This window comes from Grammomys surdaster, unplaced genomic scaffold (assembly GCF_004785775.1).
Source record: "Grammomys surdaster isolate TR1022 unplaced genomic scaffold, NIH_TR_1.0 217, whole genome shotgun sequence".
Taxonomy (NCBI): domain Eukaryota; kingdom Metazoa; phylum Chordata; class Mammalia; order Rodentia; family Muridae; genus Grammomys; species Grammomys surdaster.
Genome location: NW_021604662.1, coordinates 916129 through 932035, shown reverse-complemented (window position 1 = coordinate 932035; position 15907 = coordinate 916129). Strand labels below are relative to the sequence as shown.

Here is a 15907-nt window from a genome sequence, read left to right as displayed (position 1 = left end):
TTTATACACTCAATGCTGTCTTTTTTCTAAAGGGTGATAATGTTCTGGTGAACACCTATAGTGGAGTGGTAAAAATCTCTGATTTTGGAACCTCTAAACGCCTCGCAGGAATTAACCCATGCACCGAGACCTTTGCTGGTAAGCAGAGCATAGCTGGTTATGTTGTGCCATCTTGGATCTAACCTTTCTCCTGAATCTGTGGTCATCTCTGAACTACTTATTTGTCACCTTCTCAACACAATAACATTTTGATTTTTCTAAATTTATTTAATATTTTAGAATATAATATTCTATAGAATATATATAGAATTCCATAGAATATAGTTTGATTATACGTTCTGCTCCCCAACTCCTCCAAGATCCTTTCCACCACCTTACCCACCCAACTTCTCTCTCCCCCTCCCTCCTTCCCTTTCTTTCCACTCTTTATCTCTCTCCTCCTACTCTGTGTGCATCTTTTTAAAAAACAAGCTCCCAAATACTGAGCCACCAACCAAAGAGCATACATGGGCTGGTCCAAGCCCTCCCCCAAAACCCCCACCCCGCACACATGTAGCAGAGGGCTGCCTTGTCTGGCCTCAGTGGGAGAGGATGTACCTAATCCTGTTGAGACCTGATGACCAGGGTTGTGGGCTGTGTGTGAGGGCACCCTCTCAGAAGCAAAAGGGATGGAGGAAAAACTCTGCTGGGGGGGCACAGGGAGGGGAGCAACATTTATGATGTAAATAAATAAATAATAAATAAAACAATCTTAAAAGAAATCTATTAAGACAAAAAAAGGAAAACAAAAAGTGCAAAAAAAGGAGTCTGTTTCATATTGGCAATTACTCTTGGACATGGGGCCTGCCTGGCCTGGACTGTCGGTGATACACCAAATGACAATCTAAGTCCCTGTACCAGAAGGTATCTATTGCAAATAGTTTCTTGGTTAGGGGTGGGACTTTACCTCTTCTCAGAGTTGAGACTTTTGTGTGCTTTGAATTTGTGTAGGTCTTGGACACATCCTCTGTGAGTTCATATATCTATCAGTCCTGTTGTGTATGAAGGACACTGTTTCCTTGGAGTCATCCATCACTGATATGTGACCTTCAAAAGGGTCATGACCCACAGGTTGAGAACTGCCTCACTAGCATAATACTAGTAGCAAGTTTTCCCCTAGGCCCATGAACTATCTAGTTTCTCAGATTCTTGGTACTTTAGCAGTGTCAGGCATGGGTTTCATCTCATGGAGTGGGCCTTAAATCTAATCGGAAAAGAGGTTGGTTACTCCTATAACATTTATGCCACTATCGTACAAGTATATTTTGCAGGGTTGGTCACTGTTCTAGGTGACAGGGTTTATAGCTGGGTGACTATCGATGCTTGCTTTTCTCCTCTGCTACTGTACAATGTATTTTCCAACATCATGAACACTAATCAATAGGGGCAAAACTTCTGGTTGAGCAGCAGATCAATTTCTCCATGTTCAGTGTTCTAAGTAAGTTGTGTCTTTAGCAATAGGGACTTCCATCAGGTTATGGAAAATAATTAATAACCTTGATGATATTAGTGATGTTTAGGAGTTCTATGGGACTCCTTTGGTTAATGTCTCAACAAGATGGAACTCATTCCTAGGTGTGGAGCTTTTACTTGGTGGCATAGAATGTCTAGTTGGAGCATGCTCTCTCCCATTATATAATAGTGACTCCATTTAACATCCTTTCATATGTAGATATATTTTAGGAAGCAGCAAGTTTCCATATGGCTTTCAAAAGGCTTTAGTGTTAATGGTCTACTCCCACATTCCTTCCTTTACTCTATCCTTCCATCCCACTCCCCCCTTAACCCTCCTTATTCTAATTTTCCCTTTATATTTCTTTTTCTTTTGTAACACTACACTCTGCTTTCCCTTCCTTGGAAGATAGATCCTGTCTTCCTCCTGGTCACTTACAAGTTATCTAACTTCTGTGGCTTTTCAGATTAAAACACACATATTTAAATTTTAAATGTTTACATCTACATATAAGAGAAAACACACTACTTGACTTTTGGGATCTGAGTTACTTCATCTGGGATGATTGTTTCAAGCTTTATCCATTTTGATTCTTAATGCAGATGAAATATTGTCCTTGACTTCAAAGTGTTTTAACATTGTTATAGTGAGATGCTTATCTGATATAGCTATCTGTGGCAACAATATTACCCTATTTTCTTCTTAGCTTTTTACAATTCAGATAGACAAAGAATTCTGCTGAAATATCCTAAGGGTTCTTACTCAGTAAAATGGCAGTATGTCTTCATACTTGGTAGCATACCAGTCAAAATCTTGGGTAATTTTATGTAACTTACTAGGACATTTTATTGGTCTGTCACAAAGATAGCTCTTTACCATAGTGAATTCTAACACTTTGCATTTTGATATGATTATGTTTCCAAGGGAGGCTAATTCTTCTGGGGAAATAGGATATTTTATGTGAGTTTGAAGAACTGCATTTTCTTTTCCACCTAATGGTGATAAAACACTCTGAATATTGACAGGGTCTGGACTCAAATGTGATATAAATTACCAGCTGGTTTTCCATTTACCAGACCAGTAGGTAGAAGGTCTCTCGCAAGCTACCTGTGGCTTTTTAAAATTCCTGCTTAAAAACAACTATAGCTAAAACCTTGATCCTTGGAAAGAAGTACTGATTTTTAATAAGGTTGTGGTCTCCCAAAGAGGAATATGACGATCACAAAGGCCGTGCCAGATAGATCTGTGAAACAGCTCCCATAACTTTATAGTTCTGGAATAAAGAATACATGGCAGGTGGCAGTTCTGTCCTTGAAATGGCCAAAGTTGTACAATGGACTAATTTGGCCTTATTTATGGTAAATAATATTCCAGATTTAAAAGAATTTTTTTTTCATTAAGAGAATGTTGTTTATTAATCCCTGGGTACCCACAGTGGAAACATGCCCCGATATGAATCTATTAAAAAAAATGACTTTTTAGTTGTACAGCCAGTAGAGGTACATGTGTCTTAGGCTACACCAAGACTCAATTAGTCTTTCCCACATAAAAAATATATTGAAGTTATGGTTTCTGATATAAATATGTCCATATTTATATATGAATATGTATATTAGACATATCTCAGAATTTTACAACTTTAATTTCAAAGGACTTATATCTTCCTCTTTGGAAGTCACCAATTAGCTTGACTATATGTAGCAAGAGGGGCTCTGATATGGCAGGGATTTATTTCAAAATCATAAAACACCAGCAATTGATGTCATAATTAGTATCCCAGAGGAGAAAAAAAATCACATGGAAAATACATTATTGCATATCACATTTCCCAAGTAATTGGCTTAAGAAGGCATGAATTTTGCATTGCAAAATAATGTAGGAATCTCATTTTGGTGAAGAAATTCTCCTACATGTATTACTCTTTACAAAACAGAACAATTCTGTAAAGGAACCTAAGCTGGTTGTTACAGAACTCTGGCTATGATAGATAATGGTGAGACTTTTCCTCATAGATGCTCTAAGCTTGTCTGAACCTTGTTAAGAGAAACAGTAAGCCAATTGCATGTCCAAGATCCTCCCTTCCTATGTTCCTATGATGAAGGGCTTTTGCCATGTGTATGATAAACTAATTACAAAAAAAAAAAAATTTTGAAGAGTGTTGGGGCTGGAACCAGGACCTTGTGCATGCTATGTGAGTTCTCTGTTACGGAACCACACACCAAGCCTTCTTGTCCCTGTTGTAGTAGGCTCAACACTTCATGGAGGTAAAACATACATGTTGTTAGAGCACCACTTGAAATGCATGAATGATTCAATGGTTGATTGTTAATTTACCACATCCTGCAGCCATTTCCACAACTCCATTTTTGAACATTTCTATTCCCCTGAAAGATCCCTGTGCCCCTTTGCAGTCAGTTCAGGTTTCAATCCCAGACAATCATTGGATTAACTTGATATGTGTTCAGATTTGCATATTTGTGGGATAGCCCTACACATGTAGTGCGGCAATACATATTTTTAAAGTATTTCCCTCCTCACTTTATGATATATTTTCAAGGCTTGTACATTATGGCATATACCAGGCCTTTATTTCTCTCCATCTAAATAATCTCCCAAGGTATGAATGATAATAGGTTGTTCTGTGGTCACTCATGCTGAAACTTTGTATGGATGTATGTTTTTATATGTCTCTTACATTTATACTTAGGATTAGAACCAGAACAAGATCGTTTGTTTGGTGTAAGCTATATACATCTTCTAATTAGGATGAACAGTCCCAATCTCTGATTCAACTACTGGCTACCTGTGTCATCTTAGACATATAAATTACTATCTGTCTATCTGTCTATCTATGTCTCAGATTTTTGTTGAGTAAAATGATGTTGTATGACAAACTTTTTCACAAGAGACACAACACACATGTCTGTTCACCCCAGATAGAGGAATCCATGACAGACCAAAGTATGGATACACCAAAATCCAACATGATGAACCAATGATTTTATTGGGGTTACTTACAGGAATATGGATGTGTGGTTACTTACAGGAGCAGAAATGACTGAAAGACAGCTGTATAACCAAATCCTACCCCAACATGGGTGACGGTTCACAAAAGCTGGGAACTGGGAGCACACTACATAGCCAAAAAGTTTGGGAAATGACCTTTTCAGGTGGCTCAGTTGGTCTAAACCTTTTCTAGGCAGCTTGGCTTGGTTTTATTTCTAATAGACAATTTTGTTGGTCTTTGCCCATTAGTTCTCTGTCTCTCTCTGTCTCTCCCTCTGTCTCTGTCTGTCTCTCCCTCCCTCCCCCCTCTCTCTCCTGCTTGCTTCACCTCTGCTTCTTTCAGTCAGGTGGACTAGTCTGAGAGTATTCTTTGCAGCTTGCCTCTTCTGAAAGTAACTCTTAGCAGTCTTCTTTACTGTTTAGGACCTTCCTTCCTCAAGAATAGAGAATCTAGTCATTTTCATGGATTTCCTGAAGATATTTTGAGTTGCTTTACTTCCAGTCATTAGGAACTTCCATGCAGTATTTTGCCTCCCCTTAGAATGCCCAGTTGTTTTGCCTCCCTGTAAACATCCTGTTTTAAGAAGTTTCCCGCAAAAATGGAAAGTTAATCTCCTAGAAACTGTTACACAACAAATGGAAAGGGTCACAAAAACAGACAGTGGGGGTTTAGAAAAGATAAAGTGGATCAATATTGATGAAATGTTTTGACAAGCACCTGTATTATATATAGCAAGTGAAATTAAAGTATTTGTTAATGAAATAAATATGATCAATATGAAGTTTCACTTAGACTATGTAAGCCTTTAGAGCTGGAAGGTACCTTTAAGAGAACTGAGTTTCCATATGGAATTAATGTGTTGAACCTGTGGGATACAAAAGGTGTCATCGTAAAGGTTTTGTTTCCTACTGTCCCTTACATTTAGCCCAGAGCAGTTTTGTGGTCTGTCCCATAACTTTCCCAGCTACGTTGGATGACAGAATCACAGTGAAACTTGTGGGAACAGCAGGTCAAAGTGAGTGATGGAAAGGTCTAAGCTGTGTACTCGTCAGTGCTCTGGTCCTCATTCCTGGTGCTAACTCACTTGCCCCTCTCCCTGCCAGCTGTAGTGTTGGACAGTGACCTCTACTCTACAGTCAGTAATGTTCTTTTTTCTCGACTCTTTCCTAACTAACCAACTGCATAAAGGTAAACAAAGGGAATTGGCAGGTTGTATCTTAGTTAACATCTTTGTAAACTGGATCTGGATCTCTGTACTTTGGGGCCTGGTGTTTGATGTTCATTTCTCTTTCTGGAACCCCCTGAATATGACCTCAATGTCATGGATGGATACTTGGGCTGGCTATTGACTGAGTGTCCCCTGAACCTCTCCAATCACTTATTCTTCACGTTGTACTCACTGCTCTTTTCCTTTCCATGAGCCATTCAAACCCGGAAGACTGTTTCTGTAGTTCTTTGAAAAATACCCAAAAACTACATGGCAATAATTGGCCCCACCACTTGAATCTGATGTTTCTGTTACCTTCAACTCAGCATTGAAAGAGTGTCTCAGTATCCCCAGACCTTACAGTACCTGAGGCTATCACTTGGACAGCTTGATTAGGACCGTCTTTACCACTATGGAAGGTTGTACTATACTTCTCTTTTTACTACTCTTTTAATAAAATGATTGGAAATTCTGGCTACTAACAAAATCTCAGGGGCCCATGGGAGACACTAATGTGTGGTCTCTTTTCAAGAGCAGGTATGTGGAATCCATTGAGCTGCTTGAGTTGCTGTGGGCCATACCCTTCTGGGGATTCCTCAGTCTTACTCCTCTTATTTGGCACAAGTAAACAACCGGCACCATTCTCAAAAGAAGCTGCCTTCACTGTCTGCTCCACATCTGTTTGCTTTCCTCTTTAAAGTCTTTGATTTGGATGAGAGGCTCCAGAGTAAGGGGCTTAAACTTTTGTACAGAGGACTTTAAAGCTCCCTTAGAAAATATGTTCCTGTTGTCCCTGTCTCAGGCCTAGATCATAGCCTGGTTCCTCTGTCAAAGAATCACCTAGTGCTATGTTTTCTTTGCTGAAAATGTGGAAATCCTGCTTCCTGCTTTGGGAACTACCCAAAAGCTTCCAGTGGGATGGATGGATGGATAGATATAGATATAGATATAGATATAGATATAGATAGATATATTGGGGGGGAGCTTAATAAACAGTACAATGGTAAATCTTTCTGTACTCAGTTATAGATTCTTAGAAGGAGCATCTCCTGCCAACACCACTCCCTGTGTTAGTAACAGCAACAACAGCCTCTAGGGGATATTGTAACACCAGAAGTTTCCTTCCTGGGGCACTGGGATTTCCTCACAGTATAAGTACACAGGTGATGTATTTCCCTCTTGCCCAATTTTGCAACTAACTGAGCAGTTTCCCCCTTCATTTTGGCTCTGGAAGCCAAAGCTTTTATATGTACCCCACTGACCTGTTTGTCTTTACCAATACTGACTTAAAGTGGTTGAAACTAACTTAAACTAATTTAAAGACTCATTTCTGTTTCTCTCACTAACCACATTTCAATAGCATAATAGTCATATGTAGTTGATGGCTACCATGTTAGACTACACAGAATACACTCCCATTATTGCAGAACATTGTATTGGTCACAACTGTTCTAGGAATCTAGGTATGATGTCACACACTTTTAGAGGCTTGGAGAGCTAAGGAAGAAGAATCAACATGAGTTTAATGTCAGCATGGATTATATAGTGAGTTCCAGGCTAGTCCAGGCTATATAGTGAGACACTGGATGAATGGTGATGCCAGGCATAATGGTTTGTACCTGTGAACCCAATACTCTGGAGATTAAGGCAGGAAAATCAGGAACAGTTCCATGTTAACCTGGGCTGCATAGTAAGATCCAGGTTGGTCTGAGCTAGCTGAGTCTTCAGGAAGAACTATGGACATTATCTCTGTTAACTAATTGATATTTTATAGGAAGAGAAAATGGTAACATGACATCATTGGCTTTTCAACAAAAGAATGTAGTAACTTCATCGGTTAAAAAAAAAACCTCAGGAAACCTCCTTTGGTTGTTTTATAGACTTGAGACAGACCTTTCATTGCTCTGGACATCAGTATGGGAGTCATGCCTTGGCTAAGGTCAACTCTGCACTTGCTGTTTTATTCTAAGCTTCTTTCTTTCCCACTCCACAGATGTCCTGATGTCGTGTCCACATTCCACTTTCTTCTATTCTGATGCCATATTTAAGTAAAACAAAAGACTTTACTCCCCAAACCCTGAGTTGGGGAATAAAATCCCCATCGTCCTCCTTACCTCACGCATTTCCCTTTCATATTAATGTTGCCATAGCCAGTTATATCTTTGTCTAAATCCACAGAGGACCCCTGTGCCATCCTCTGGTGGCTCATGACCCATAGGACTAAGTCAAAAGTCAGCCTTCAGAAAGGTTGTTCCCTTGCTACCTTTTGTCGCCTTGCCCCAGATCATCCATTATTTGGCTGCACCCTGAACTCCATACTTGAGGCTTTACTCAAGCTCTCCCCTTTACCTTGATCTCCTCCAGTTTGTTTTCGTTTGTTTTTTTTTTTTGATCTACCTCCTTGATTGTTATAGCAAAAAACCTCCTCCACTGACAGCACCAGCTGCTGCACTTTTGGTTCATGTTGATCATGCTTTACCCAGGCTGTTCCCTATCAATGGCTGATTCTGGCAAAATAGAATTTATCCAGTATGCAAATTTTGGCCAGGAGCTCCCTAGTGGTTTTCTTACAGCGGTGGCTTTTGAGATAACCTCTACCTGATTCTTGTCTATCTCTCTTTTTGGAGATTAAACCTACATTGCAGGCTAGCACTCTTGCCTACCCCCCCTCCCGTACATCTTTGCTTGTTAGAAAAAAATAATCAACACATTAATAATTTCTCTGATTCAGACAAAACCTGATCAGACAAAGCCTAATCAAGTATTTATTCATCCACATGTGCCTCCTTGTATGTATCTCTTATTATAGCACTGCATTTTGGTTGTGAGCCTAGCCTTTAATGGCTGAGCCATCTCTCCATCTCTATAACCACCACTACCATCATTGTGGCATTTTTCTCTACCATGTTAACTATTTCTGACCCCCTCCTGCTTCCCAATCACAGAGTTCTTCTTTGCCTCTGAAACGGTGCCCCCCTCAGAATCCCCCCACCCTGGGGCATCAAGTCTCTACAGGATTGGGCTCATCTTCCACTAAAGCCAGACAAACCAATCCTCTGCTACATGTGTGCAAGGGGTCCTTGGACCAGTTTGGTTATGCTCTTTGGTTGGTGGTTCAGTCTCTGGGAGCTCTGAGGGGTCCAGATTAGTTGACACTGTTGGTCTTCCTAGGGGTTGCCACCTCCTTCAGTTCCTTCAATCCCTCCCCTAACTCCTCATAGGGGTCCCTGACCTCTGTCCAATGTTTGTCTGGGAGTAACTGTATCTAATTCAGTCAGTGGCTGGGTAGAGCCTCTCAAAGGACAGGCATGCTAGGCTCCTGTCTGCAAGCACAATATAGCATCAAAAATAAGTGTCATAGATTGGTACCCATCCATGGAGTGGATCCCAAGTTATGTCAGTCACTGGTCTCTATTCCTTTAGTCTCTGCTCCATTCTTACCCCTGCATTTCTTTTAGACAGGAGCAGTTTTACAGGTTGGTTGGTGTCCCCATTCTTCTACTGACGGTCCTGTATGACTACCTGTTTCTTCAGGTTCCATATCCCCACTGTTGGTCATTTCAGCTAAGGTCACCCACATTATGTCCTGGGAGCCTGCCCCATCTCAGGCCTCCAGGACTTTCTAGAGGTTCCCCCACCCCCAGTCTACACCCCCACCCCTGGCAACTACATATTTTCATTCATTCCCCTGGCCCTCTGAATCTCTCTCCTGTCTGCTGCCATACCTGTTTCTTCCTTCATTTTCCCCTTCCCTTCCCTTCTCTTCTCCCACCCAGGTCCCTCCTTCCCTCTGCCTCCCATGATTATTTTGTTCCCTTTTCTATGTGGGACTGAACCATCCCCACTTGGGCCTTCCATTTTGTTTTACTTCTGTGGGGTGTATCATGGGTATTCTGTACTTTTTCTGGCTAATATCCACTTATCAGTGAGTATATATCATGCCTGTCCTTTTGGGTCTTAGTCAAAGGACATTGTCAATAGGACAAAATGGCAGCCTATAGAAAAAGATCTTCACTAACCATACATCTGACAGAAGGCTAATATTCAAAATATACAAAGAACTCAAGAAGTTAGACTCCAAAAACAAAAAAAAATAAGCAAACAAAAAAAAACAACAACAAATAGCCCAATTTAAAAATAGGGTACAGAGCTAAACAGAGAATTCTCAACAGATGAATCTTGAATGTCCAAGAAGTACCTAAAGAAATGTTCAGTATCCTTAGTCGTCAGGGAAATGCAAATCAAAACAACCCTGAGATTCCATCTCGCACCAGTCAGAATGGCTAAGATTAAAAACTCAGGTGATAGTAGATGCTGGCGAGGATGAGGAGAAAGAGGAACACTCCTCCACTGTTGGTGGGACTGCAAGATGGTGCAACCACTCTGGAATCAATCTGCTGGTTCCTCAGAAAATTAGAAATAGTTCTTCCCAAAGACCCAGGTATACTGCTCCTGGGTCAATATACTCAAAAGATGCTCCACCATACCACAAGTACACATATGCTCCACTATTTTCATAGCAGCCTTAATTATCATAGCCAAAAGCTGGAAACAACCCAGATGTCCTTCAACAGAGGAATGGATACATAAAGCGTGGTTCATTTCCACAGTGGAATACTGTTCAGCTGTTACAAACCAGGACATCCTGAGTTTTGCAGGCAAATGGATGAAACTAGAAAATATCCTGAATGAAGTAACCCAGACCCAAAAATCCTCCTTCAGTGTGAATCGTGTTAAAGGAAAGCATATTACATATCACTGGTCAAAAAATGATGCAGCCAAATGGTTTTTGCACAAGAGAAGGTTCTATTTGCCATTGTTGAAGTAGTGAAAATCACACACTTAATCCACTTAAATTTTAAACAGTATGGTGCCCCCAGTCTTTGTTCATTTGTTTTTCACATAGGGACTCTGCAGTACATGGCACCTGAGATTATTGATCAAGGACCTCGAGGGTATGGTGCTCCAGCTGATATCTGGTCTTTGGGCTGCACCATCATTGAGATGGCAACCAGCAGGCCTCCATTCCATGAGCTTGGTGAGCCACAAGCAGCCATGTTTAAGGTAAAATAGATTTGTTTGTTTAGGTGGTTTGGATGTTGGGACAGAACTCCCCAGATGTGAAACACAGGAGTGTGTCGCTGAAGTTGGGCACTGGCAGAAGGTTCTCACAGCCTGCTTGCCTTGCATTAGCTGCCCAGACAATTCCAAGGCCAAGATCTAAAGTCAAGAGTCTTCTGACGTTTCAGTCCCAATAGAACCCTCAATGTAAGGGCTAGAATGTAGAAAGAACTTCCCCTGAACACATCCAATTGATCCAGCACTCTAATGGATCCATATGGGGCCACTGAAGACCATACCTGTAGCTTCCATCACAGAGGTTGGAATCTAGAGCAGCTGGTGCTAAGGAAAACAATTCTATCTGCTTTCTGATCTGTTGAACTCTTCTGCTGAGAAAGCACACCTGACAGCCATGAACTGTATTCATCACAGGGCAAAAGTAACTTTCCTGGTTCTCTTCCTGTCTCCTGCTTTTCCTTAGCTAATACGCTGTACAAGCTCTTTGGAATTGATTCACTTTTTGGGGTGAAGTCAGTTTTTATTGCCCACAAAAGCATAATGAAAGCACTTTTAGTGATGTACTTATGCCAGGCATGGTGGCAGAATCCTGTAATCCCAGCACTTGTGAGGTAGAGGCAGGATGATCAGGAGTTCAAGGCCATTCTCAGCTACATACTAAGTTTGAGGCCATCCTGGGACAGAGGAGACCCTTTCTTATACCCACTCCAACCATACACTTGCAAGATGCCAGGTGCTACCCACCACTTTGCCATTTTCATTCAAAGAGTCACGAGAAGAACTGCATCTTCCCACTTTAGATTCAGGTCCTGTGCTGGTGGGCACTGCCAACATCTCTTCCCTATTGCTCAAGTGAGGGGTGCTACAAATAATGCCCCGCATTTCAAATCCTGGTGATTGGATTCTATCCAGCATCAAATATTCTTCTAATTCTTAGGCTATTCATTTGTTCAAGCTATGAGGCATTGTGTCTTGAGAATGAGATGTGCCACTTGATTAAGAGCTTTATAGAGATAAAATCGGAAGGCTCTGTAGTTTCAGAGCTCAAAGAGTAGAGCAAGGAAATCAAAACCAACCTCCAGGAAAGCCAAAGAGTGGGCATTGAGCACAGACAATAAAGACACAGTGGACTTGGGGAAGGTACAAGACAGTGGTTAGGATGACTGCTTCTAAAAAGGCCAGAGAGCAGCCTCTAATGAGAACAGCTGCGTCCTACGCAGAAGTTATGCAGTTTTCACAGAAGAGTTCTATGCCATCATGGGACATGTATCTGGGAACTGATTCTTGCTCCACTGTGGATCACAGGGACCTCCTTTAGCAGCGCAGCAATTAGCTGGCAGGAAGAACTGAAGCACTTGGTCTTTTTTTTTTAACATTATTTTTTATTGGATATTTTATTTACATTTCAGATGTTATCCCCTTACCCTATTCCACTCCCCACGCCCAGGAACCCCCATCACATCCCCCCTCCTCCTGTGTCTATGAGAATGTGCCCCCACCTACCCCTCAACTCCCACCTCCCCACCCTCGAGTTCCCCAAATACTTGGGCACAGGAGCAAAGTTTCTGAACAGAACACCAATGGCTTATGCTCTAAGATCAAGAATTGACAAATGGGACTTCATAAAATTGCAAAGCTTCTGTAAGGCAAAGGACACGGTCAATAGGACAAAACGACAACCAACAAATTGGGAAAAGATCTTTACCAATCCTTCATCTGATAGAGGGCTAATATCCAATATATACAAAGAACTCAAGAAATTAGACTCCAGACAACCAAATTACCCTATTAAAAAAATGAGGTATAGAAATAAACAAAGAATTCTCAACTGAGGAAACTCGAATGGCTGAGAAGCACCTAAAGAAATGTTCAGCATCCTTAGCCATCAGAGAAATGCAAATCAAAACAACCCTGAGATTCCACCTCACACCAGTCAGAATGGCTAAGATCAAAAACTCAGGTGATAGCAGATGCTGGCGAGGGTGTGGAGAAAGAGGTACACTCCTCCATTGTTGGTGGGATTGCAAGATGGTGCAACCACTCTGGAAAACAGCACTTGGTCTTTCAAATCCTAGGAAAAAAGCACTTATCTCTCCCTTAGCCACCACCTTAGCCAGTAGGGCAGTCTACCTTATCTGTAGGATGGGCAATTTGCTTATCTGTAAAGTGGCAGCCTCAGGCTATGCTTGCTCGTGAGTTAGAGCTGGAGGCTAAGAATCTGGGCTGTGGGGTAAAATAGAGGTAGAGAGATAAGGGAGAAGGGTGTAACTGAGTATCTGGAAAGATAGTATCAACCTTTGAATATTCTCAGCTGGAGGCTTTCCTGCCTTGAAACCTGCACCCTCCGGAGCAGCCAGTCTCAACCATGGGTCTCTACCCCAACTGGGATCCTATATCAGATATTCTGCATATCAGATATTTACATAACAATTCTAACAATAGCAAAATTATAGTTAGGAAGTAGCAGCAAAAATAATTTTATGATTGAGAGTCACCACACCATGAGGAACTGTATTAAAGTCACAGCATTAGGAAGATTGAGAACCACTGCTCTAGAGGCTTAAAACATAGCTGTTCCTTAGAATTCTGAGCTGGCTATTGGCCTTTCAATGTTCTTCCTGGGTTTACTCATGGGTTCGTCCAACTGGTGGCCTTGCCAGGGCTCTCCTGCCTGGCTGAGGGTACAACAGGGTAAGGATCAGCTACTCTTCCACATGGCTGTCTATCCTGGCTCCCTTCTTATACGTTGGTGGTATCCAGATTCCAAGAGCAGGCTCTACCATGCTTTATAAGGCCTACCTAAGTCCTAAAAGCCTCACAATATTGTTCTCCTGACAGTTTCTTGGTATAAGTCATGAGAAACAAGCTAAGACTTCAGGGAAGGGGAAGTTGACTCCATTTGTCGATGGGAGGAGCAGAAACATCATGTAGCAACAGGATATCTAAATAAATGTCACCAAGCTTTTCTCAAGAGATGGCAACCTATATTGAAAGTGCACACACCTGAACTCACCCGATGCTAACACTGTTAACTATCCCTTCAATACAGGTAGGGATGTTTAAAATCCACCCTGAAATTCCAGAGGCCCTTTCAGCTGAAGCCAGAGCCTTCATCTTGTCTTGTTTTGAGCCTGACCCTCAGAAACGTGTCACTGCTGGTGACCTTCTCCAAGAAGGGTTCTTAAGGCAGGTGAACAAAGGCAAAAAGAACCGAATTGCTTTCAAGCCATCAGGTAAGGCCTACCTGGACAGCTGGGGAACACCCCGGGTTTGAGCTCCTCTCATGCTCAGAGAAAGAAGTTGGGGCCCTGGAGTACCAGCCTTCCCATGCTGGGTCCACTTCTGTGAAGAACAGCAGTAGTGATCCCAGAGGTCTGAAGAGAATCCCAGCCAATTGTCTACCTATTTTCTGACAGACACAGGGGCATCACTTTGACACCATTCCTGTACTTCAAGTATTTCTTTGAGGAGGAGGAAGGCAAAAGGTCCCTTGTCTGGGGTTTTGTAATTTTCCCACATGTAGAGCCTGGTGCTTCATTTTTGAAGTCTGGCCTGTCATCCTGTGTTGATACTGACCTTACTAAAAGGACACCCTGGGGAAATCTGACTGTGGTTACTGTCCTGAAGGTTACAAAATCCTATGTGACACATTTACATGTAGTTAAGTCCTGTCTGTGAACCTGTTGGCCTCTAAAAAGAAAACAAGTTTTCTTCTTTTCATTGAGTGGGTAAGTCAGAGGCTATGACAGTGTAGCTCACCAACTTGCTGTAGAGCCTAGCTTTATTGTGAGGTCCACCCCTACCCTACATTTTCACTAGGATCCTTCCACTAGAGAGTGTACCAGCATATTAAGAGCAGTCCGTGATTAGTGAGCCCTTGTGTGGGGGCCTGGCCACTCTCTGGCTGTTTCTCCACAGAGGGTGTTCGGAGTGGCACGGGTACTCTGGCTCTGCCTTCATCAGGAGAGCTTATGGGCAGCAGCAGCAGTGAGCATGGCTCAATCTCCCCAGATTCAGATGCCCAGCCTGATGCATTCTTTGAGAAGGTCCAGGCGCCCAAACATCAGCTGAGCCACCTTCTCAGGTACTCTCATTGTCCCTCATCCCCCTGTGGTGGTCCTCTGAAGGGTGCTGGTTTTTCTTCAGTACTGGAACACTTGCTGTGTCACAGAAAGGGGTTTTGCAGGGAACAGAGTGGCCAGAGAGACATGTCTTCACCCAGTGTCCCTTTTCTGTCCTTTCTCTTCTCTGGTTTTTCTGGTTCTTCCTCCCTCTCCCCTCCCCCTCCACACTTCCCCTTTCTTGTCTTCTCTTCCCCTTATGCTCTCTGCCACCCTGTCCTCTCCCTCTTCACCTCCCCTCCCTTTTGGCCCCTTATCTCCTTATTTCCCTCCCCCTAAATACCAAGGGGGGAGTCAAGAATGAGAGAGGGGATACCACACACCTTATCCACCAGCCTTCTTCCACAATTTCTCTTCTGGAGAAATTGTGTTCCCCAGGGCAAAATGTGCTACTCTTCCCAGATACACAGGAATTGTTGAATGTGTTTATCTACAGTGTTCCAGATGAAAGCTCAGCCTTAGATGACAGAAGCACAGCCTTACCCCCAGAGGAGAGGGATCCTGGTCTCTTTCTACTGCGCAAGGACAGTGAGCGCAGAGCCATCCTGTACAGAATCCTTTGGGAGGAACAAAATCAAGTGGCTTCCAACCTGCAAGAGTGTGTGGTCCAGGTACAGGCCGAGGAAAGGCCTCTGATAATCCCACCCACTCTACCTAGTCCAGATCTCCAACAGGTGTAAACAGGGACAATAAAGTGTCCTACATCCTGGTACATTCTCATAGTTGCAGTAATTACTATATTTATTCCCCAACACCCTTCTTTTCCTGACAAAAAGCGGTTTTTCAGCTTACTGCAGTATTCCTGGCATTGGTAGGCTGGTGCTGCCCTCTGGTGGATAACAAACCAGATGTCAGCTGAACGCTCTGAGAGGCTTAGCCCTCCCTTGGTCTCCCCTCTCCCCCTATAAACCATGCAGAAGCAATGGATCTCACCCTATGAGTCACAACTCCCTTGGGGTCACATATCACATGATACAGATAATTCATAACAGTACCAAAGC

At 42.4% G+C, this 15907-nt stretch overlaps 1 protein-coding gene across 1 annotated transcript in view; it reads left to right on the top strand.

Annotated features, from left to right (window-relative positions):
* Map3k15 (mitogen-activated protein kinase kinase kinase 15) overlaps positions 1 to 15907 on the top strand; it is a 135485-nt gene that overhangs the window by 112976 nt on the left and 6602 nt on the right. The window contains exons 18-22 of the mRNA XM_028772703.1: positions 33 to 138; positions 10613 to 10770; positions 13835 to 14018; positions 14704 to 14869; positions 15343 to 15517. Of these exons, the coding sequence (XP_028628536.1) occupies positions 33 to 138; positions 10613 to 10770; positions 13835 to 14018; positions 14704 to 14869; positions 15343 to 15517 (789 nt within the window). The remainder of the gene's footprint in view (positions 1 to 32; positions 139 to 10612; positions 10771 to 13834; positions 14019 to 14703; positions 14870 to 15342; positions 15518 to 15907) is intronic.